Source organism: Pipra filicauda, unplaced genomic scaffold, assembly GCF_003945595.2.
Source record: "Pipra filicauda isolate LSUMZ 115617 unplaced genomic scaffold, ASM394559v2 scaffold63_size3267554_pilon, whole genome shotgun sequence".
In the NCBI taxonomy this organism is placed as follows: Eukaryota; Metazoa; Chordata; class Aves; order Passeriformes; family Pipridae; genus Pipra; species Pipra filicauda.
The window spans coordinates 1,384,365-1,408,207 of record NW_024104798.1 but is presented as its reverse complement, the minus strand read 5'-3'; the positions used below and the strand labels follow the sequence as shown (position 1 = coordinate 1,408,207).

The following is a 23,843-nucleotide window of genomic DNA, read 5'->3' as shown; positions in this document are numbered from 1 at the left end:
TGATCTCAACTGCTGAGTGACCAGGGTGCAGAAGCAGTTGTACATCCAGAAGTCACTCTTACTGAAAGGTGGGTATCTCAGAGGGCACAAACTCAAAAGAGGACCAAGGAGATGAGCAACACAATCCCAAGAGCCATGTTCCAACTGGGAAAGGCTGTGGCAATTTTTAGGTGCAAGGATAGACAAGCAAGAAGTATTTTCAACAACATGAGGCCACCTGTCTCTTTTACCACTGCCAGGCTGGGGCTGGGCAGCAGGTCCCAGGGATTGTGACCCTCCCATGGGGATGCTGAGTGAGCCCAGCTTGGTTTCCCTCAGGACAGCTGATGGAGAGGCAGAAATTCTGACTTACAGATGTGTTTTGGGAGTCTCTGAAGTGTCCTGGGAAAAGCTTCCTTCAGATGAAGCCACCGACCCTCTGCACCCAACCTAACACCACAGGCCAAAAGAAATCACACCATGGGGATTTACTTTAAGGTCCTGAAATTAACGCACACTGCAGTTTTCCAAGCACTCAAGGAGAAACAGGAGGAATGCTGACATGGTTTTGATAGCACACTTTTTAGTTTATTGACCTATACAAAATAATAGGTCTAAAAAATTCAGAAGTAGTAAAAGAATAAGCAAAAAGAGCTTTCGCATTTCTAGAAGGCTATACAAATATGCAAAACCAAGGAAATAAGTTATTTTTTATTTTGTTTTTGTTCGTTTAATTCCAAATCGCGACTCTAATAATACAAACGACTAAGTACCAGCTTAACAAGTGTGTCCTCCTGTATATATTACATGCTCTGGAATATTGGTAAAAAAACGTCAAAAAAGTTTATCAGAAACTTTTCTATTCACAATATGAACAAGGAGTAACTAATCCTTTGTATAAAAGAACAAAAGAGCACCATTTCTGGAATCCTGAAGCACAGTACAGCTGAGAAACGGGAGAGATTTTACCGTATGCAGACGAGTCATTGGGAATCTCGCAGGACAACCCATGCCAATTTGTTCCTACAGGTGGATGATGTGAGGTAGGTTTATCCCTCTTCAATCAAGACTGCAGTCACGTTTTTTTTCCCCCTACACAAATGGTTTTGTGAAAATGCTGTTCTGTCACTTAGTGACTTCGCAACGCACCTGGCAGTTCAGATGGCTGGCGGTACAACCCTAATGCCCCTCATTTTAAGGCACCCACTTGGCTGTTTGTATTTGCATCCACCTTCAAATACTGGCCATTACTACCAAATTGTTCCCTGTGTGATCACTGGAGCTCCCCACCGTGGATCCTCGATCCACTGTGACAGAGTAACACGGAATTGTCACCCAATGAACAGGGGTCACCATGCAGCCACTGTGAAAATTTGCCTAGTTCTCCACACAGTTGTACCATGGAAAGGTCATTAAATGTGTCGTTATTAATGATGCTTTATCATAGAAAAGAGAGTTCAAAGTTTACTGCTTCTGTTTCCAAAATCCACAATCGCCTACAGTTTTACACGACATATTGTGTCAGCAAGTTTTCTTTCCAGAACTTGCTTGTGGTGCTAACAAACACTCTTAACAACACCTCAAAAATTGGATAAACTCAATCAAACCTCCATAACAAAAAAACCCCAGCCTTCCTTCAACTAATGTTCCAATACTGATTCAGTCACCCTTTGCCTCACTCACACACACAGTATCTATCCTTCATAAGCCTATGAAAATCCTTCCAGGTCATCATAAGCCATGGCAGAATAAATTTTCATTTTCTTCTTCTTCTTTCAGACACCAGAATTGTGCTCCTAGAATTCCCAGTTTTTCCATTACAGTCTTCTTTTCACATTTTTTTTTTCCTCTGAGGTTTGCCTTCAACATCTTTCAATCTTCCCAAAAAGTGCTTGCTAAATATAAATACTTCAACCAAGTGCTGCATCTAGTCACAGATGAACTGTGGCTTGCCCTGGCTCGTGTGGGCCGTCCGGATTCACAAAGAAACGCCACTCACGGTAAGACTTCTGTCAGTTTGCTACAGTCCCTCTTAATGCTGATTTTAATCTTTCCCAGCAAAAACAGCCTGCTTCCTCTTTTTGTTCAGTTTGGGAGTTCCACCCGAGATCCGCCTCGGAGTCACAGCATTTTGTGCAAGGCACGCGGGGGCAGGAATGTGGGGCCGCGGGTGGGCTACACGAGCGTCCCGGGCTTGGAGTCCTCGTGCCAGAACAACCTCTGCTCACTGCTGGGCAAGTCTCCTTCCAACCGATCCTCGTCGTCAGCACCCAGCTGGCTCGGCTCCGTGTACGTTCTGTAAGACAGACAACAGCACCAGGGATCAGTTGAGGGTCTTCCCCAGCCCCCCAAATTCATGCACCTCCCTTGGGCTCAAAGCAATGTTGGTTATTGTGAGTTCACCTCGCTGTAATTTGGGTCCAAACACCAACCCGGTTTTTGTGCCGTAATTAGTAAAATTTGCATGCAACAGGCACCTCAGCTGATCAACACTGTCACAGAATCACGGAGTGGCTTGGGTTGGAAGGGACCTTAAAGATCATCTTGTTCCAACCCCCTGCCCTGGGCAGGGACACCTTCCACTAGAGCAGGTTCCAAGCTCCATCCAGCCTGGCCTTGAGCACTGTCAAGACCATTGAACATATTGATTGCTTGTTTGCCATGATCACATTAAAGCAGAAAATAAAACAGATGAACAATCAGACAAGTGGTTCAGAATACTGAAAATTAATAGCTAATAAACTTCATTTAGATCAAGCTGCCAGTATAAGCCAAATTTTCAAACTCCAATTATAGGAAATTAAGAAATTAGTAGGAACTGTATTTTTAAACACTGTTGCTGTAGATATTTTAAATCACTGCAATAAAACAGCCCATAGCATTTCACTCAGAAAAAAAAAAAGGATCTAGCAGCAGCTTTTACATATTCTCTTACACTTTCATTTATTTTAAAACAAACAAAATTAAAAATTCAGTATTTTCACACAAGTCTGTCTGGCAGCCAGCACAAACTGCAACCCACAAAGCAGGAGGCACACGTGGGGGTGGGGTACTTACTATGGCTGGCTCCACTTTGCATAAGTGTATTTAAATGTGATGGCATTTGTGGGAGCAGAGTCACTCCCCAGGGCAGGAGCTCTCTGTCCTCATTGCCAACAGACAGCCTACTACAGTGGGGAGGGAAATATGAAAATGCCAAGTAGAAACAGCGAGAGAGTTGCAGGAATTCCTGCAAGGCCCGAGCAGCCTTTGGGAAAGCCCTCACGAGCATGGGGAAAGCTCCCTGCAGCCCTTGGGAAAGCCCTCACGAGCAGGGGGGCTCTGCAAGCAGCAGCAGGTTCCCCCAGCTCCTGGGTCCAGCTCTGCCAAGGAAGATGCACTTGGCAGAGGTGGTATTGCCTTTGAATGCAAGCACTAAGACGTGAGGCTGCAGAGAGCTGCTTCCCCTCCTTGTTTTTCCAAAAGTTCATCAGCATAAGCACTACAGCTTCAGAAACCCAGCAGGACTGTGTGCTGCCAAACTGCTGATGGGGTGCAGGAGAGACCCCCCCAACACAAGGAGTGATAGGGACTGGGCTCAGTGGGTGCTCTGCCCATAACATTGCTCAGAGCATCACAGTCACCAGGGAGTGTGAGATCTGTGATGGTCCAGCACCAGCCAGATGAAAAGGCTGTTCAACCAATGAGTTCATCCTTCACTATGACTGCTCCCTCCTTCCTTGAGAGTCAGTGGTACAGTTAGTGATGGTACAGCTGATCTACTCCACACAGAGAAAACCTGCTCTCAAGACGCCAGTTTTACAAGTACTCTTCATCCTGGCTCTTTGAAATAAAGCTGATTTTCTCAGAAGTTTTAAGAGCCTGTGAAATGCAGGAGGAAGGGCAGAAAACCCAGATATACTCTACTCACCTGCTCTGCAAAGGAAGGTTGCCATAAACATTCCCATAACAGCTGGCATAAGAGGAATGAGACAACGTATCGTAGTCTGAAAGTCCCAGTGCAACCGGGTTTCTCCAGTTCCCAGCAGTGTTCGCAGAAGATGCTGTAAGTTAAACAAAAAAATAATTACAACAAATTAGATGTTTCTCCAGCTAAATCAGTTGAGACTAACAAGACAATTCTCATCAGTGATCTCCATGGGTTTTTGCAGGACACTCATGCAGACAACGCAAACACAAAACAGGGAGGAAAGTACAGATGGTGTCCTGAAGCCAGGGAATCTCTTTAGAAAGACTTTCTGACCCATTCTGTGGTGTCCATTGGACTGTGTTTTGGAAGCCATCACAGCCACTGCATTTAAATGGCATGAAGTTTTGCATATTGCTTCTAGTTGCTCTTTGAAACACATTTGGCTCTTTGTACCTCTCTGGATTACTGAGCTTACAAAGAGCAAAAGGCAGTTTTTACCCTTAGGAGAAGGCAACAATCAAGACTTTCTTCCGAAGAACGGAACAAGATCTTACTCGGTTCCTCATCCACCTTTCAAGACAGAGCTCTAGCCTGGCTTTAACTCTGACTTCATTTAGGCAGCGAAGTGAGGCAGAACTGAATGCACAGCAGGGACTTACAAAAACACTCAGCACAGATGAATTCAGACATTACCTGAAGAGAAAGATGACACCCGACTGCTCGGAGAGCACGGCGTCTGCAGACCAGCAAAGCCCAAACTCCTCTGAGATCCTCTGTCAGACTCAAAGCCTGCCTGCAGGCTGTGACCCTGCTCCTTCTGGCTGGAGGCACGTTGGTACCAACCACGGAGATGCTCTGCTACTAAGGCCTTGTGAATGTTTTTGGTTATGTGCTCCGTTTTGGCAACCTGCTTCCTGGGAAGCCGTAGGGTTGCGTAGGGGTTGTGTGGTACTCTGTCCACTTCATCCTCATGGTAAGCCCTGAATTCCCTGTAACGGTCGTATCCGTAGTGTGCCGATGAGCGGTAGGAGGGATTGACGCTGTACTGCCCCTCCGTGTCACTCTCATAGACATACCCTCCGTTGTAATAAACGTCGGGCTCGGTGTACGGGGAATATCCAGAAATATAGTAATTAGAGGAAGGCTGCTCCTGATTTTTGTGGTAGACACCATTGCGGACATCCTTATGGGCGAGGTTTGGCATACTCCCTGAATTTGCGGCAGAAATATTATGTTTCTTTGACCGTCTTCGACCCCTGGTCCTGTTGTCGAGTGTCTGAGTAGTGTAATACGGATTGGGAGTGGGTGTCACGCAGTAATACTCTGCACTTGACTGGCTAGTGTAGGATGATCCGTCGTCGAGGATCTCTGTGCTGCTGCTTCGCTGGGACTTGGAGAGGGTGAAGGCTGACTTTTCAGCGGGAGTCTCGGAGAGCAGGTGGGTTTGGGATTCCAGACTTCCGCTGCGCTGCCGGCAGTGGTGTGGGGAAACATCTGGCCTGAAACAACACAGATGTTGGTCGGCGAAAGGCAGCCACACAACCATACACACAGAGCTGGAGAGAGCATGCACGGACATGTCAGCTGCCTCCCGATCCAAGCACAGTATGAACCCAGCCTTATCTTTCCTCACAGAATATCTGCACCGCAAGAAGCTCAGTTTGGCTGAGTTTTTTTATTTGCTGCAACACTAGGAGATCTCTCACATAATAATCTGTCACAGTGAGCAAGGTTAATCTGTCACGGGGGTACACACAGCGAAGGTCACAAACACACATTTAGTAATGATTTACAGGAGGGCTCCCTCAGTTTTTAAGCAGGTAAAGCCTACACAAGTAACGAGATAGGAGGAGAACATGGAGAGGTGGGATTCCTGTGGCTCCATCTCCCAAAGCTGCATTACCCCAAACAAACCAACTCTGGGCTCTTGATAACACTGGAAGATTCACAGCATGCCTCCTTCCCCAGCGTGGATTCTCAGCTGCCTAATAACACCTGTGAGGTCACGTTGCAGCTCTCTTCCCACAGTAATGGCACTAACTTGCACTTTGAGAGCCTGACCCCATACAGCAGGGAAAGCTGTATGGCAAAGGACCCTTCACCCTGTTAACACCATCCACTTTTATTTTTCTGCTGCCTAAGACGGACATGTCACTCAAAGCAAAGGTCCCTTACTGTAAGTGGCTGCTGCTGTAGGCATTTCGTGTGAGCACAGGGGTTGTGGGCATGCTCCTCCCCCCGTGGGGCTGGGGCGGCCGGTCCAGTGTCCGGTAAGGGCTGCTGTGGGTCGAGAGCACGTCCCTGTAACAGGAGACAACCCCGTTTAGGTTAAACACAAGTTGTACCATGCTGAGTATGAGCTCCAAAATCTCGGAGATAAAAAAAAACGAAAGGCAGAGCAAACAGGGAAGGGCATAACTGGATGTGCTTCCCTGTGTAAAGAACAAAGTTGTTAAAAAGGAAGAAAAAATTCAACCCCTTCTTGGTCCTCACGGGATGGCTGAAAGGAAAAGCTGCTGCCAAAGGGCAGAAGCATGAAGGAGAAGGGACAGAGCAGGCAACAGAGAAGCAAAGGAATCGAGTTTGAAAATGAAGCATATCACAGCTAAATGGTTACATATGGCTATAATTTGACTTTTGAACTTCCCAGGGAGGAGTGTTCTGCAGTGGCAGGGGCTGGGCAGGGGCAGGATGGAGCTCATGCCAGCAGGTTCTCCACATGCACTGCAGCAGCAAGATGTGCCTACCTGGAGTGTCTGGTTTCCAAGAGCTGCTCGTTTATGGATGACTTTCTGAGATGAATTCTCTCCACCCCGAGGGACTTTGGTGGAGGAAGTCTTGGAGAAAGCTGCGCAGAGCTGGGTCTCTGTGCTGCCACAGGAAGCGATTCACTGACTGTTGGAAAGGAAGATGTATTTTGTTAGCAAAATCCTTGGTGGTTCTGCCCTGTATACAAATCCATGGCCCCTAAGGAGAAGTACTTTGCACTCCAGAGACAAGGGCAGAAGCTGTGGGTCTAGAAAGGCTCTCCTGCCTGCACTGAGCTCTCTTGCACATGGACAGGACATCGTGGAGGCTCCTACAGATCTCAGCACCACTGACTGCTACGGAGATTACACCCAGCTTGGGGCTGTGCCAGATCACAAACAGAACTTCCTTGGAAAAACTCTGCAGAGCAATCCTTTCCAGGGCCAAGCAGGCAAGCTTAGCCTCTGCAAAGACCAGTTCCCATCCCTCACCTTCCAACTCTTACTTGAAAATGACATTTTAAGAATTAGTTTTGAAATAAAACCTAAAAGGGACTGACTTCAAAAGCCACTGAATGAGCAAAGACAACTGACAGACAAATTTGGCTGAAGGCAACTGGGAAGATGCTGGTTTGATCCTTGTTCTCACTTTGCTTAAGGCACAACTCAGGTCCTGACAGAGCCAACAGGAAACTCCAACTAATACATATAAATGCAGGTCGAGCATCACAGAGAACATGTTCACAAGCCTGGCTCTACTTCTACTTGTACAAGCAGGAATCAGGTGTAACTCCATTTTAAAGCACCAGATGGGTTGTACCAGTGTAAAACTGGGACAAAGTGGGATCAGAATCAGGCCCCAACTGAAAAGTGAGTAATAATTTAGATAATGTTTGTCCCCAAATGATGATTAGCCAGTTTAAGGGAGAGGCAAGCCAAGATCTTTCCACCTGGTGGAACAGGGCGTGAGTATATGTCTGTGGGTGTGTGTGTGAAATGAGTAAGCTGAGCAAACACCAACCCAAGCAAGATGCAAGCTCACTAGGGAACAGATAAATGTAAACAGTGTTAATATCTGTGACTATTCTACTTTTCTGTAAGTTTTATAGTAGCTGTGAGGACAGAAGGGCTGTCCCTCCAAGCTTCTAAAGTCCTTCACCTCTTATCCAGTTCTGGCCAGGTCCTAGGGATCTAGTATTTGACATCCACAGTGCCCTCAGCTTGCAGGTTGGTCATGCTAAAACCAACTTCCTTCTCTAAAGATGACTCCGATCAGCTTACAGAGCAGAAACTTTCAAGAACTAACCCATTAAGAGAAAAGACATTCCTGATAAGCTGTTATTCCTCTGCTACAAAGTAATTTATCAATGAAAGCCACCAATATCACAGAATCATAGAATGATTCGTGTTGGAAGGGACCTTAAAGATCATCTAGTTCCAAACCCCTGACACAGGCAGGGACACTTCCACCTAGACCAGCTCACTCAAAACCCCATCTAACCTGGCCTTGAACACTTCCAGGGATGGGAAATGCTAAAGAAGATTAAGTCAAAGGAATGACTCTGAGTGGACACACTCCATAGGAAGAAAAGGATAAATATCATACCATCGTCATAGGTGGTTGTGTCAGACAGGGAGCTGCTCTCAGATGGAATTATATCATCTGTGAATGAAAACAAACACTTTAAGCATAGGAGGCCCAACACCAACTTCAAAATATCCTAATACAGTTTATTTTCTACAGTTTCAGAGCCAGCTACTATCTGTAATGCTGCAATCCATATGCTTTAGCCCCACAGCCTGAAGACAGTCCTGCTTCGTGTCATCCCCTCGTGTCTTTGCTGCAGCTCAGCAAGCGACCCAGGCAACTATCAAAGGAGATTTTTTTTCATCTGCAGCAGGAATCAGGCCAAGATTTACAAGGGTGTTTTCCACCCAACTTCCAACAGATCTCACAGGGTGTTTTGGAGATCAGGAACCTACACAGACATGTAGATCTTGGCTGTTAGCATCTAATCTCCTCCAGGTACACCTGAAACCCCACCAGGTAGGTACAAAAAGCCTTTTGAAATTTGGCATTTGTTTTTGAATGTTCCATCAGCAGATTCTGTTTCAATTAAATTAATATCAATCCAGAATAATTCCACTGATTTCCATCAAGTTATTGCAAATTCCAGCAACACAGAAAGCAGGAACTGTTGCATGGACATACAAATTTTTCCTTTCTTTTACATTTTATTATTTATTCAAAGCACTTTACAAGGCACCTGCCTGTCCTCTCACCTTGATACTACACACTGCACCTCACTGAGAAACAGCCTGTCCTTGCTAAGGTTTGGAGCAGACCAGCAGCAGCAGAGAAATTAGGCTGCACTAGAGATAATTAACCCACAGAAGAATCTGTTGCTAGGCTGTTTCTGGCAAGATTCAGCACTGGTGGGATGAACTTCCATGCAAGAGAGAAAGGAAGCAACAAAAGATGGCAGTGGCATGCAGTCTATGACACCTGGCTCTCCCAACAGCCATCAGGAGCCCAGGCAATGTAAGCTGCTTCCCTGCTGTCACAATTTGCTGTGAGGAAAGGTCTGGTTACAAGAATTTGGTAAAGAGAGCAGCTGTTCAAGAACAGCAAAAATCAGGGCTGGCCCCTGCCCTGGAGGGACTTGTCAGACCACCGAGGATGGGCTGCAGCTCTCTCTGCAACCTGACACCGGGAAAAAGCTGCAGGGGAGCTGATTCATGTGGATTTGACCATGGGGTGGTAAAGATGGAACTCGGCCCAGTGCTGGGAGGGAAGAAAACCTGCCCAGGAAAAGAAAAAAGCTAAAGCCTAAAGCTACACTGCTGGTTTCAGGTGGGGTCTGCAGTGCTGACATATTCAGATATGCTGACATATCTGAGTTTAAGTCCCAAATCCATGCAATTCCCTGCAAAAGGGGAAGAAACTCTGGGCTACAGAGGAAGCAAAGGAAAGAGAAAGTGGAACATGGGGAGCAGTCCAGTATTTTCTTCACCTCCTATCCCTTGGGGCTGGGAGGAAAAGAGCTATTGTTTGATTCAATAAATCAATGGTACTATGTAACACATTATTTCCAACGAGTCATCCCCCAAACTCACAGACACAAGTGACTCATCACTGCTCAGCCTTCTGAAAGCTGTACCTTGAGCCTGAGAGTACCGCTGGTGATGGTGACAAGTTCACACATAAAATCAATTATTGAAGCAGACAACAGCTCTGCTTCAGGTAAACAAATACACAGTGCAAAAGCCTGGAACTGGAAGGGATGCAGCTGCTTATTGCTGGCTAAGTATTCACTGTCTTGCAGTCCCTAACTCCTGGGAGACCCTCTGAGACACAGAATCTGGTCCCTTCTGGCTGTACCCACCTTCTCAGGGAGCAAACAAGGATGTCGTGTACTAAATGATGGCATAAATGCATAAGGACCAACTCCCAAGTTGCTTGTTTGCACAACAGGACAGAAAGCTGCCAGCAAAAACAGCAGCAACCTGGATGGATGCTGCCTCACTGGGCTCTAGCTGCTCACTGCCCTTCCTGCTCGTTACCACACACCACATGTCGCAGGTAATACAGGACCTTTCACAATCAGCATCCACACTGGTGAGCAAGAGACTGGAAAAACAGATGTTTCCTTCCTCTCTGTCAATCAGGAACTAGCTGGGCCACATTAAACAGAGATCATCAGCCTTTCAGAGTAAGCACCTTGTGATGATGGACAGCCCAGTGCTGCCACGGTGTGTGATGGGTAAGGATCCAAACTAAGCCCTCAACAAGAATGGGACATGGCAAAGGGTTCCCCAACAGACATCTGGCACAGGAGAAGGGTCTCTTCCAGGGAGAACACACACTGGGAACAGGTCATGTCTCAAGGGCCAGTAAGAGGGTACCAACATAAACAGCAGAAAAACCTTGCATTTTCTTTCCCACCCTGTAGTTCCCAGGAAAAATCTCACTGACCTCACAAAACAGCATTTCCTCTCACACAAGGGGGGATGAAATAAATCAATTAAACATTAGCAATTATCCCTATATATTTTCCATGACTGGGAGAAGTAATACATGACCTAAAATTGTTAATAACTATATAGACTAGAAGAGTCACAATATCCCTGAGTTTCTACTACTCCCAAAATCCTTCAATTGGCTTGGATACTAGCAGGTTTCCACACATTATCCTATGAAGCAGAAAGAACCTTACCTCCCTTAGGAAAATCACATTTTCAGAATGGAGGAGCCAAGGGTATCTGCTTTCACCATGCTCATCACTGGTAAACAGATTTAGCAAAAAATCTGTTTGCTACTATTTACATTCATCAACTCCTGAACTTCACTTATGTCTTCCAGGAAATCAGGAATCTCGAATCAAGAAACAATGTCTTTGATCCTTATTTCCTGGATCCTGCAGAAAAATTTGCCCGCTCTATTTTTGCTCAAACTGGAGTGTTGTGGGAGGGAAGGGGGAGAGATTTTGCACGTGGCAGCTCAGACGAGCAGCTGCACTCAATACACCAGGAATTCAGGCACCAGAAAAGCTTCATCCAAGCTGTTCCTGCCAGCCTTTTTGTGTACAGCACCTTCAGTCCATACCTGGTGCTTGAACTTGTCTGCACTTGTTCCTAAAACTGTGGCTTGCTCTGCCCCCAGCCTACAGCAGTGCACTGAGCGTATCAGATGCAGCAATTGCATCTTTTATTTTCTTATCTAACTGCCTTGGAGAAGATAAAAACCATATAGAGAAGATGTAAACAAAGCTTCTAAGTAAGCCAAATTATTTCCCCCCCCCTCCTGTTTTCATCAGAACACAGGGAATTCTCCTGCTTACCTGGTAGAGCAAGAGTTGATTTCTGGGTTGGTTTTTTGCCACACTTGATTCTATATTCATTTATGGAATTTTCTATCTCTTGCAGCTTTTTTACAGCATCAGCATACTCTTGCTTTCTTTTCTTCTTCACATTTTTGCAGAGGTCTGGCTCACTGGCAAGTTTCTTTGCAGCTTCCACCAGCTTCTGGTGTATGATAAAATTGCTCTCCAAGTCCTGCAAAGTAGGATCCTGCAAATTTGTGACATGAGTTACTTCCTCATACTCCAGGTAGAAATTATCAATGAAGGTTATTAAACAGAACATCTATTTTTGTGGTAATAAAGTGAAATCTTGAGCACAAAATACAGAAACACCAAAGTTTATACACAAGAAAAATCTCAGCATATGAAACTCTTAGATCTTATTTCTATGACTAGTGTAAGATTATGAGATCTCTTGGGCAAGATCCAAAGTTCTCAAGCCTGGGTGACATAACACGGACACTTAAATTCAAGTTTAGGCTGCTAAACCTCCTGCTACGAGACCAACCCTGAAAACATCTGTTCAAAATCTCTCTCCACTTTGGAGAAAATAAAAATGGAAATTTGTATCACCATACCTACGTAACAGGGAGTTGGAGGCTTTAATTAATTGTTTGTAAACTGCTTGAGAAGCTCAGATGAAAGGCACTGCAGAAGCGCTAAGCAACACGTTATTAAATCTGGTCAGCAGGATTTTGGTTTAATAGCATTTAAGCAGTCACATAAAATCACTTTGCTGCAGACATGGAACACACCAGCCCTGCCAGCCAGGGTAGCAAGTTTCTGGTGAAAGACAGATGCCAAGTGCCCCACACCTACTTACTGCTTGGATGATACAGCTTGTTAACAAATCTCACAAGGGATGAGGGGGAATGATATGCATCCAGAAACTGTAAATATCTGAATTACCATATCGCCCGAGTCAGTCTCTGCCAGCAAAGTTCATTTTAGCTTCTTGAGCAACACACAGAGGTTTTACTTAGGTGGAACCTGCATTAAGCTAGAGATAAAACTCCTCCTCCTGTCACCTGTCACACAACTATGCTCACAAACAGATGATTTTGCAAGGGGGACAGTGCACACCCCTGCCACCTTCTGGGTTCAAACACAATCCCAACACAACGCAAGTCAATGTTCCAGAAAAGCTCGGAGCCATGGGCTGCCAAATTGCATTATGCACCTGCTCTCCTCTAATTAGCAGCAAAATGTCCATTAAAATTCATGCAGCATGGACAAATCAGAGGTTCAGGTTGGGAGAACTTGAGGCCTTTTCAAACAGCCAATTTCCTGGTCATTTCAAAGGCAAAAGAAGGGCAGTACCCATCTAAATTTCCCTCTCTATGCAAGTGACTGTCCCAGCTGCCTCCTCTTAAACACCCAGGGAAGAGCTGGATTATTTACAAGTGGCTTTGGCCACTGGTCTGGCCACCCCACCCGTGCTGTGAAAACAAAGTGCCACGCTCACCTCTTCACTTGGGAGCAGGTTGTCATCCAGCTTGAAGGCTGTGCCAACACGTCTTCTGACCTGGGGAGGTTCCTCTCCAGCACTCAGAGGATACTCCTTGGGCATCTTGCCCGTCAGCTCCTGGGGAACAGAGAGGGTCCAGGTAAAGTCCAGTGGGAGAGAAGGGCTCCCACCCACCCGACCCCAGCGTAAGGTGCAGTTCTCTCACCGCCTCTCGCAGGCAGATTTTCTTCAGCTCCTCAACTTTCTGAAGCAGTTTTTCCTGAAGGAGTTTCTCTTTCCTCTTTAGTTCCATAATTTTCTCCTTCTTTTGTTCTTCACTGACCTCTGAATCTTGAGAGCCTAAAAAACACACTCCATATAAGAGGATTTCCAGGTAAAAGCCATTTTTATCATCTGCTAGTCTCCCTTTTAATATGCACAAGCCCCATTGTACTTGGCTACCTCACATTTGCACACAGTATTACCTGATGAGATCAAACTGCCATTGCTGGCCATGATAAGCTGGTTCTTGGCCTCCAGTGTCACCAGCTTTGAAACTTTTGGTGTTCCCATCTCTGTCAGGTCCATGGCGATATCATCCAAACTTCTGGCTGAAGGAATTTTTGCCTGAAGGAGTTAAAAAAAAAAAATCCAGCCTCATTGAGTTACCTCTAATTAACTTCAGAACATAGGATCATACAAGATGACGTTTCACACCTTATCTACCGCAAAATTAAGGGCTAAAGAAACAGCATCAGTCCTGCCATCCCTCTCTCCTCTGCCCCAAAACCTGAACCAATCTCCCAGCTCAAAAATCTCTTTGCTATTTGCACCGTGTTCAAAACAAACACAGGAAGGAGACAAAAGAAAAAGCAGATTAAACACCCAGACGTGGGAATTCCCTCTTCTGTAATTATACTTCCACAGCCCTTAATTGCAGGAGGCTAAAATGGATCGAATAGCAATACTGTCACTAATAGACTGCTCAAAGAGCTGACAAAAACAATTTGTAGTTTTTCTCTGGAGAGTAGTTCATTTGTGGAAAAACATACACCAAAGTATATACAGGAAAGGTGTTGAAACTCATGTCCTCAGTAAAATGCCTTATAACTTACTTTGCTTTGCTTTCTGTCCAAGTAAAACTGGTGTTGACTGATTGCCATCACCCAGATGGACTTGATCAGGGAAGTGTTTGCATACCAGGTCTGCACTACCAGTCCACTCTGACCAAAGGTCCTTCTCGACACCGAAATTCTGAGGAGGTGAAAACAAATGCAATTTCATGACAGGTCTTTAAAGTCCCAAATGCCTCTCTCTTAACTGGGCAAGGCTCAGCCTTTGGAGATGCAAAAACTCAGATTTCCTCCTCCCCATCACCCAGTGCTGCCGTGAATTTGGCCACGACAAACAGTCCTCCCCGTGCTCCACAAACTCCCCCAGTGGACACCACAGGCAGTCTGAGAGGACACTCAGAGCTGTAACACATCAACAGTCTCTCCAGCTTGCCCGTTACGACTGTGACCTTCCCTCTGCAACATCCCAGCACTGCTCTTTACCCACAGCCCGGATCCAGCCCCTGCCAAATGCCGGATCAGGATCAGTCCTAAAGCCCAAAGTAAACTCCTATCTGTGTTGAACTCAGAGACACCTCCCAGCCCATCCACCAACACCAGATGATGAATCCCCACTCTGGGTAAAGATTCATCCTGCTGGCAGAACTGCCTCCTCCAGCCTTACCTGCGGGGATCGTGTACTTCCACAGCAAACTTCTTCTCACGGAAATAGAGATTTTCCAGCTGTTTCCATTGAAATAGCTAGGAGAATTGGGAGAGAGAAGCAGAACACCATCAATAAAAAATCACCAGACCTCTCTCCCCAAGGTGATATAATCTCAGCAAATTACAATTCCTGTGTATCCTCTATGGCATGGACTGAGCAATAACAACATCCATTAAAAGAAGCACATAAATATAAATATGAAGGATGTCCCTCCAGTAATTTCACACTCTTATAGACAATGCATTGCAAATTGGGGATTCTGCCAGTGACAACACCTGTTTCCACCAATACCACATTTAATTTCACTCCTAGAAGTTCCCAGAAGTCTTATGAGGGCAGACCAAGTCCTTTTGTCTCTGATCAAAACCGAAAATCTCTTTACAAAGTAATTGCACAGACACCTATGGTCCTTCAGTCAGAACATCGCAAGGGAATGGCAGCAGCTTGGGAAAACCAAGACCTTGCTCTTCTGAAGACAGTGTGTGAGAGATCCAGAGTGACATTCTGGAGCAGGGGTATACCATGTACAGAGAGAGAGCGGCCACAGGAGGAAGCCACCCCCCAGCACACACATCTGTTAGAAAATTACATATTTCCTGCAAAGTACCAGCTGGGAGAAGAGATCAAAGGCAGTCAGGGCTTGGCAGCTGCACCCGTGGGATCAGAATTTCATATGAATCTGCTCTCCCTTTGCACCAGCACCAGCCACCCTCTAGGGATGATCCATCAGGGGCTGCACCTTCTCAGCCCAGCCTTGGCCAAGCTGTTCCCTGGCCCCTCAGTGCAGGTCTGGGCAGCACCACCTCCTGCCCCTCTCCAGCAGTGCCAGGGTGCCTGGGCAGACACAGGGTCTGTGTGGGTGTCCCCAGGGATGTCCCCTGAGGATGATGGGGTGCACAGTTGCAGCAGCACACTATAGTTTACATCCAGCTGCTTTCCAGAGCTACAGCCCACACAGAGGTACTGGAGGTACTTCCATCCAGACTGGGCAGGCAGGGACAGCATCCAGTTACAAATCAGCCTCCAACACCAGCAATCCAGACGAGGCACCCAGACCCTCACAGTGACTCCCCCCTTCCTCACTGGAGTTTTTCCAAAGCCTCCAAGGATGCAGCCACCACACCAGAAACCCCCAGGACACACAACATTCCCGCTGACCTCTGCCAGAACCTGACTTGCTATGCTCCCTCCCACTACAGAAGCACTTCAAGTTTTGTAAAAAGTATGTTCCACTGTGCTGCATCTGAAACATTCTTAACACAATGAAGCATAGCCCAGTGCATGTGCTTGGGGGGAAAAGTGGCTCTTTCAGCAGCCTTTCCCTCTGTTCAATGGAAGGTTTCCTTTCTAGGACTACAACTGAGTACTGAAATATGCTATAGAAAAAGCGAAGCAAGTGGAAATGCAATTTACTTAAATTAATAAATCAGGTTCCAGAAGATCGTGGAAGTTTTACTCTGCTGCTTCAGTAAGTTCATCTTACAGCCCCTCTGCCCAATCACGCTGCTCTCGGAAGTGCCTCTTTACAATTTGGCACCAGACTTTTAAACAAATACATTTTAAAAGATACAAAAGGAAACAGCCCAAGCATTATGTCAGGACATTGAGCAACAGTGCCCGTGGGTGCTCCAGCAGGGAGGGATCCCAGCACGGCCCCGGCTGCTCCCCCCATCCCGCACTCACCTCCCTGCAGGACTGATCCTGGATTCCCGGCCCCCCCGGGTAGTATCAGGGGCAACATGAGCAGAGCAGAGCGGAGGTGCCCGTGCAGTCTCTGTGTCCCTCTCGTGCTGCTCCGCTTTGGCGGCTTCGCCTCCCACTGCTGACACACTCCTGACATCACCAGCTCCGCTGCAACGCCTCCCACACCCCCTTTTCCCCGATAAAGGGAAAACGCAACAGAGGAGGGAACAGAGGCGGCTTCTACCAAGGGGCTGCACCCCTCCGAGCACCCTGAGCCCTTGTGGGGGCCGAGGTGGGAGCAGAGCAGTGCGGGGGGCTGCCATGGGGTCCGCACGGTGCGTGTCCCAGCCCCGCTGCCCTTGACTCACACCCCAGAGGCAACAGGTTCGACCAGAAGCATCATCGCGGCGTTCCCGGCCGATCCCGGCGCCCGCTCCCACGCTCGTAAAAGCGATGGGCGTGCTTCAAACATGACCTCTGGAAAAAAACCGCCTCTTATCGTCGCGGGTGATGACTCCTCGTCCCCTTTATCACTTCCTTTGGGTTTTTCCCCTCCGGATGCGCTCGGCATTCCCGAGGGCTGCGGTAAAAGGGGCCACCTGTCCAAAGGGCAGCAGGGCGCGATGAGGGTCGAGTTTTGCAGGGCAAAATGGAGCAGCCCCACCACCTGGAGCAGCCTCCTGCCCAGACAGAGAGACATGCCAGCACTCCAAGGGTCCGGGGGGACCCTTCCATGAGCCTGTGCAAATCCAACATCACCATCATCTGCGGTGATGAGAAGGAAAAAAAACCCAATCCTTTGCATTTTTAAGAAAACCTGCATGGAATTGCCTCAGGATGCGGGTAGAGCTTTGCCCCACTTCCTCCCCACCCTGTGAGATCCATCCCAGTCCAAAAGGAGCTGACAGGCGCCCCAAGCATTTGCAGCTGGGTACATTCAGCACAAAGACATCTGCCTTCCTGCCCAAAGGCTGGGATAACTCCAGCTCCCCCCTCTGCTGCTCCTCAGCAGGAGAGATGGGGGAGCAGTATTTGTAATTCTGCACCCAGGACGCATTTTTGCTTTTATGGACTGAAAAGTGCCCTGTCCTTAAACTATCCCACTTAAGAACAATATAAGCTCCTTAGCAATCAGCTCCTCTGACAAACCTTCCTAAGTCAGGTCCTTCAAAAAAAAGGCTGATGACTAAATGAGCAGCTCCAGAACAAGCTGTAAGCTAATAATATTTATACAGATGCACTTAAAAATAATCTTGAATTAAAGTGTTACAAGTTTCTGCCTAACATGCCTGGATTCATGAAGACAAGAAAAAAAAATGGCCTCAATACAAAGGGGAAAAAAAAAGTAATAAACTTCTTCCCCCAAATTTTTCTAATTTGTGGTCAAAAGGCAACACTTGGGAAACTGTCACTGCACTAGAGATATCCTGCTCCCTTCAAATACTCCCTAACCCTGTACAGACATGTTCCTAAATAATTCCTAATTTCAATCTTACCTAAACTGCATGCATATTTAAAGACAAAAGAGTTGTAAAAAAAAAAAAATAAAATCTGGAACTGGTTTTTGAGGGCTGGAAGAACAATTAGGAATAATTAAAATGTTTTTGTGGAAGTTTTGCAATGTATGTTCCCTTTAACCAGGTGATTAAGTCCACCTGAGCTAATTAATGTTTTCTTAATAGCCTTCCCATCCATGTAGGTTGTCAGATTCTTAAAAGCTCCCAAAAATTCCCACTGAGCATCACAGTCTGACTCTTTCGGAAGAATGGTTGGTTTTTTGGCCATGGTTGGTTTTCTGGGTCTTCTTGGAAAAAGAGGAGGTGCAGCTCTGATCACACCTCATTACTCAGGCACCTCTGTGTACCAGCCAGACTCCTACCACCCAGCTGCTGCTTTCCCAGCCCACGAGTTTAGGCTTCCTGCATTTCTACTGTGATCCTCTTCCAGATACTAGGGAACACTGAAAGAAAAAAAGAGATCACCCTCTTTCCCGTATAAAAAGAGCTGTAACTGTGGTCCAAGGTGACCAAGCAGACACAGACTGCCTAAATGGTGAGGCACATTGATAAAAGAAGCAGCTGGCTTTTTACCTGGCTAATCTTGCATCCAGTTTTGAATAAAATGCAAGTTTGTCTGGGCCTGACAGCAGGAGCAAACTGGCTTGGAAAAACGGCTCCATCAGGATTGCAGGCAGGAGCTGGCAGAGCCCCCCTCCTTGAGAGGTGTTCAGGAGAGCTGCTCCAGGGCCTTGGCTCAATATTCCTATGAGCCTGCTGGATTTTGCTTAAAAAAAAATATTCTAGGGTCTTTTTTCTGATTTTTTTTTTTTTTTTTGCAAGGAGGTGAAAATCTGAAGAGCAGCTGAGCAAGGAGCTGTGCGGCCACACACTGCTGTGCCAGGCACAGCACATGCCAAGGTTGCACCTGGGATCTTTCCAAGGCTGATGGCAAATAGCTAAATTACCCAGATCTCCGAATTTCCACCCAAGGGATCACTGGGTAAGGTCAGCATGGAAGTGCAAGCCACACTGCAGTGTTTGCAGCAGCCTTTCCCTCGAGAAGCACTTCCAAAGCACCTCATGGTACGTGCAGTGCTCGTAAGGAGGTTCTGCAACCAGCACCTCAGGAACTGGCTGGGAACAGCAATCTGCAGACAAATCTGGCAATTCAGAGCAAGGAAACATAAAAGAATTCTGCCCACAGGAATGCACCCCACCCGACGAAGGAAATTACCACCCTGCCCGCAGCGCTGGAAGGAGGGCTGTGTTTCAGCCCCTCTGCTGCACTTTGCTGTCTGGCATCCTGCCTTCAACTGGGATCTTTCTGCTTTACACTGCTATGCCTGGCTGTGGAGGGAGGCACCGGAGGAGATGGCAAGACAGCCAAAATGCCCCACCTGCAGCAACTTCTGAAGGAAGGAGGCAGACAGCTCCCACCTGTGCCAGCATAATCTGGCAGAGCTCACCTGCAGGCATCCTTCATCTCTTAAATATTAAGCCAGTCCTCTAAAAACCTCTTCAATCACAATTTTTTTTCCTAATACATTATGATCAGTCCCTGCCTGGTCCTCACTAGCACTGGCATTAATGAGATATGTCTCAGCACCAAACTGTCCCCAAACATGTGTGTTTTGGGGCAGGTGAGCTTCAAGCAACTTTCTGCACATCTAGAAAGAACTGAATTTCAGAGCAGTCTCATAACAGCTCTGTGTTTATTTTAACTAATTATGTGAGCTTAGTATCTTCTGTCTAAACCAAAGGCTTGGTGAGAAATAAACACCATAAAAGAAATTTCTGCCTAATTAGAACTGTCTGAGAAGCCAGTGCTGCTGTGTTCTGAACCATTCAACAAAGCAGGACAGCAAATTTACATGAAGTAAATGTTCTGCAAGGGAAAACTTTCAGCATCAGCTCTTAGCATATGTTGAATTAAGAGAGATATATCATAATAACTCCTCACAGCTCAGGAGCAATGCAACCCAATAAAGAGAAAGTCAGGCAAAAACGTCAAGAGGCTTGTGTGGATGAGCAAGGAGCTCCTGAACGAACTCAGACACAAAAAGGAACCCTACAGAGGGCGGGAGGAATACACAGAAATTGTCTGAACAGCCAGGAATCTCATTAGGAAACCTAAAGCCCTGATAGGATTAAATCCAGTCAGGGAAAAGTTTTTTTTTTTGTGAGGGAGGTGAGGCCCTGGCACAGGTTGCCCAGAGAAGCTGCGGATGGTCTGTCCCTGGAAGTGTTCAAAGCCAGGTTGGATGGGGCTCTGAGCAACCTGGTCTAGTGAAAGGTGTCCCTGTCCATGGCAGGGGTATTGGAATTAGATTACTTTAAAGGTTCATTCCAGCCCACACCATCCTGTGACAAACGTTTCCCACTTCAGACGTAGTATACACTAACAAAAACACTTCTGAGAACACAATGTATTCAAGGCATCGAGCAGCAGAACCAATTTCTTGTACATTTGAAACAATCACGTAGCAAGATTAGTTCTTCTCTTCAGATAGTGCAGTTCATTTATCACCAGGGAGTCGCCCACAGAAACACAATGAAGTGGGAGAACAAGTCAAAAAGCCAGTAAGCTGCCTTCTCCAACCCTCAGAGGATCCCCACATACTGGCTGAACGCAGAATCAACTCAACTCTTGCCCTAATTACACCCTCCATTAACAAGACACGCATTGTTTATCTCACCAGTGAGAAGAATAGGCTAGAGATAAAGGGAGATCTATTCTGTTTTGGAACGACAAAGTCCTGGGACCTATTTTATGCTTTTCCTAATTGATTCAGAGGAGACTGGGGACAGGATCTTGGCATGCCATCCCATTGCGAGCAGGAGGCACTTCTCCAAGCAGGAGGTGTCTCTTGGTATTAAGTGCAGCTGAAAGGAGAATATGTTTGCAAAGCAGCAGGACTGCAGAGATAATCCCAGGTCTGAGTTCAAATCTGAGCAAGGGTTGCCAAACTCAGTCTTTTTTAATGCCCTGTGAGACTTCAGGATGATAATCAAGTGAGCTCAGTGTAATCTCTAGCCAGTGTGGAGCCACTGCTTTTATCTAGAAAGACAGTTTCCAAAAATGATCCCCAAAATACCTCTCCATTTTCAGTGTATTATGGAGCTGGAGCACAGTGCTTCCCTCAGTGCCCATCAGCTGGCAGTCCTGGGCGAGAGGGACTTGCTTCGCTAGAAACCACTTCCGAAGCAACACAAGCTTCCAGGAGTGACTTAGAGCAACAAAACTCCCTTGTCCAAACTATCTCAGGTCAACCAGCAAAATATTAATAGCCGGAGTCAAACCTCCCCAGCCAGCTTTACACAGACAGACAGACAGACACGGCAGGTTCTCCTGGTCCAGCCCCGAGTTACACACCGTCCTCTCCAACACCACACGCTTCCCGCTCGGATGAGTGATGGCAGATGCACAAGTGTTGGCAGGGCTGGGTGGATTGCTGGATCTGGAGATTGCTTCATCCAGGGCTGTCATGCAAGTTGCCTCCTGTAAAGAGTTCTCAGCCTTGGACTTCATGCAACAGTGTTGATCCAATAACAAAATCTTGGGATAACCGCTGCGCTCCAAGGCTCGTATTTAGGTCTCTTTGCCTAAAGACCTACTTGGATAAAGTCAAAAGATTTCTATTTTTGAGGAGGATGGTTATATTTGCTTGGATTTAACTGCCACTGCATTAATGGGTGCAGCTAAAATACATATATATTATTATTATTTAAATTATATTCTAAGTATGGACTTGGCTCTTGCCAAGTGCCTATGATTCTATGATTAAGCAAACAGAGCTACATCTGACAGCAGCCATCAGCACTGCAGAAAAGACATGAGGAGCAGAATAAATCCCCCTGGTGTGAATTCAGTTGAGGCACAGACACCAATTCCTGTTCAAAGCCTCCCGTCTGAAGCACAACAGCTTTCCCACCACAACCAGTATCAGAGAGGTTTGCAGACTCTGAGACCACTTACATCTTTAAAATTCGGAAAGGCCAGCATGGTCTTCATTAGATTTGAACTCAGCCTTTCCCTTTTACTGAATTAATCAGCTGCACGTATATTCAAACATCACCAACTGGAGAAGTGGAGCACATTGAGGATGCTCTTTCCCAGATGGCTAAGGATAAACACAACAGAACTTTTGATCCACAGTATAAACAGCAGGATAACACCAGCACATGGCAGTTGTGAGTTTGGCTCCATCCCAAAAAGCAAGGCAAGAAAATTCTGCTAAATCCAGCAAGGATAGCACCTCTGCTCCACAAGACATGGATAGTTTACATGCCTACTGCTACAGAGAGGACTGTGCTTGCTGACTCCTAGGAGATTTAGGTAAGCTGTACATACTCTTCTCTCTGTGAAATAAATTCTGATACATTCATAAATATGAGCAAACAATAATACTGATGAAAAGGAAACTTCTGCCTGCCACATCACAGGCAGCAAGGCTACAGTTACACCGAAACAAACAGCAGTATCTCGGCATTTTAATTCCAAACCCAAATCTGGACATGGGTGCCCCTCTAGCCCTTTGGTTTTCCTACCAAAAATGATCTGATTCCAATCACTTCCATGGATCATATCAGAAGTGCATTTTTATTTCAAGCCCTGAAACACGCTTGCTATAAAGAACCTGTTTGCATACTTAGACACATGTTAAAAGCAGCCGTGGCTCAGGACAAGCTGTGGCTTAAATCATTTTTGTCCCCTCACACTGACACCAGACACAAATCCTTAAAGATACTACAGCCATATCCATCACCACACTTTCAAATGAGCTTACTGGCATTAAACCTTCCATCTGCATTTAGGCTCCTCTCTCACCTTCCCTTTTAATCTCTATCTTCTGCTGTATAATTATAATTTCAGTAAAGCCAACAACCATTGTAATTTCCATTGTAACACTTCCACTACAGAGGTGACCTCTGGTTTTCATTTATTTTTTTTAAACACAGCTCCTGCTGCATTCAAAGACAACGCCTTATAACTAACTGTAGCAGGGTGTGACTTGGTATCTGGGCCCTGCTGACCTTAAAAAATTTTCTTAATCTGCCTGGTTGATGTTGTAAACTTGAAATCCCACAAGCATAAAAACTGCTTGGCAAAGCAATGCTTCCAGCCAGGCTGGCTCCATTTTCTTGGAGAGTGTTCCTGGTCACAGCTGGACATCTTGGCTGGAGAATGATCCTTTCCTGACCGGAAAACCTTATAGATGCTGCCTAAAAATGGGGAAGTACTCAGGGGCAAGAGGAGCTCCTTGATGTTCTCCTTTGACCATCAATGGTTGCATTAACATAACTTGATTTCCTGGGGTTCCTCCTGTGTCGCTGTCATTTAGTGCAGGCAGGCAAAGAGAAACCTGGGAAGAAACTCTGCTTTACTACAGAAAGCACAGAAAAGACATGAGACATCACCTTGGACACACAGGTATATAAATATACCGAGAGAAACCAAGTCACAGCCTTCTCTGGAATAAAAAGAAGATCAAATTGGAAGCTCAAAGGGGAATTACTCTTAACAACGAAGTTTTGTTAAGCTCCGTTTCTTGGCACAAATACACTAAACAATATCATTTTGCAAACGTAAAATTCCCTGGCAGGGAGCACAACTTCATGTGAACTCCTGCCCAGACCATTCCTGAGGAAGGAGAACAGCAAAACCCCAGACTTGGATGTTTCAACAAAGACATGACCAGAAACACCCCCCACCCCCCAGTCCAGCAGCATGGCATGTGCAGCCCTGGCTTGCCCCCAACCCAGGGAGTTAAATCACCCTTCAAAGATTTTCAGGGCTCTGTCCTGTCACAAGGAGACACACGGCAGCTACAGGATGGGGCAAGATCCCAATATCCTGTGTACTGGATGTGTGATGGGTTTCCAAAGCTGCTGGCAGAAGAGCCTGCCTGGGCTCGCTGCCGGGGGCTCTGAGGGAGC

The 23,843-nt window shown here is 46.3% G+C and overlaps 1 protein-coding gene across 1 annotated transcript in view; it reads right to left on the bottom strand.

Moving 5' to 3' along the window:
- Positions 1 to 671: 671 nt before the first annotated feature.
- FRMD4B (FERM domain containing 4B) overlaps positions 672 to 23,843 on the bottom strand; it is an 82,370-nt gene continuing 59,198 nt past the window's right edge. The window contains exons 12-23 of the mRNA XM_027723028.2: positions 14,683 to 14,759; positions 14,061 to 14,199; positions 13,431 to 13,572; positions 13,172 to 13,305; positions 12,964 to 13,083; positions 11,478 to 11,706; positions 8,243 to 8,299; positions 6,637 to 6,784; positions 6,065 to 6,190; positions 4,583 to 5,388; positions 3,890 to 4,022; positions 672 to 2,275 (exon numbers count right to left, since the gene is read on the bottom strand). Coding sequence (XP_027578829.1) covers positions 2,155 to 2,275; positions 3,890 to 4,022; positions 4,583 to 5,388; positions 6,065 to 6,190; positions 6,637 to 6,784; positions 8,243 to 8,299; positions 11,478 to 11,706; positions 12,964 to 13,083; positions 13,172 to 13,305; positions 13,431 to 13,572; positions 14,061 to 14,199; positions 14,683 to 14,759 — 2,232 coding nt within the window. The 3' untranslated portion in view covers positions 672 to 2,154. The remainder of the gene's footprint in view (positions 2,276 to 3,889; positions 4,023 to 4,582; positions 5,389 to 6,064; positions 6,191 to 6,636; positions 6,785 to 8,242; positions 8,300 to 11,477; positions 11,707 to 12,963; positions 13,084 to 13,171; positions 13,306 to 13,430; positions 13,573 to 14,060; positions 14,200 to 14,682; positions 14,760 to 23,843) is intronic.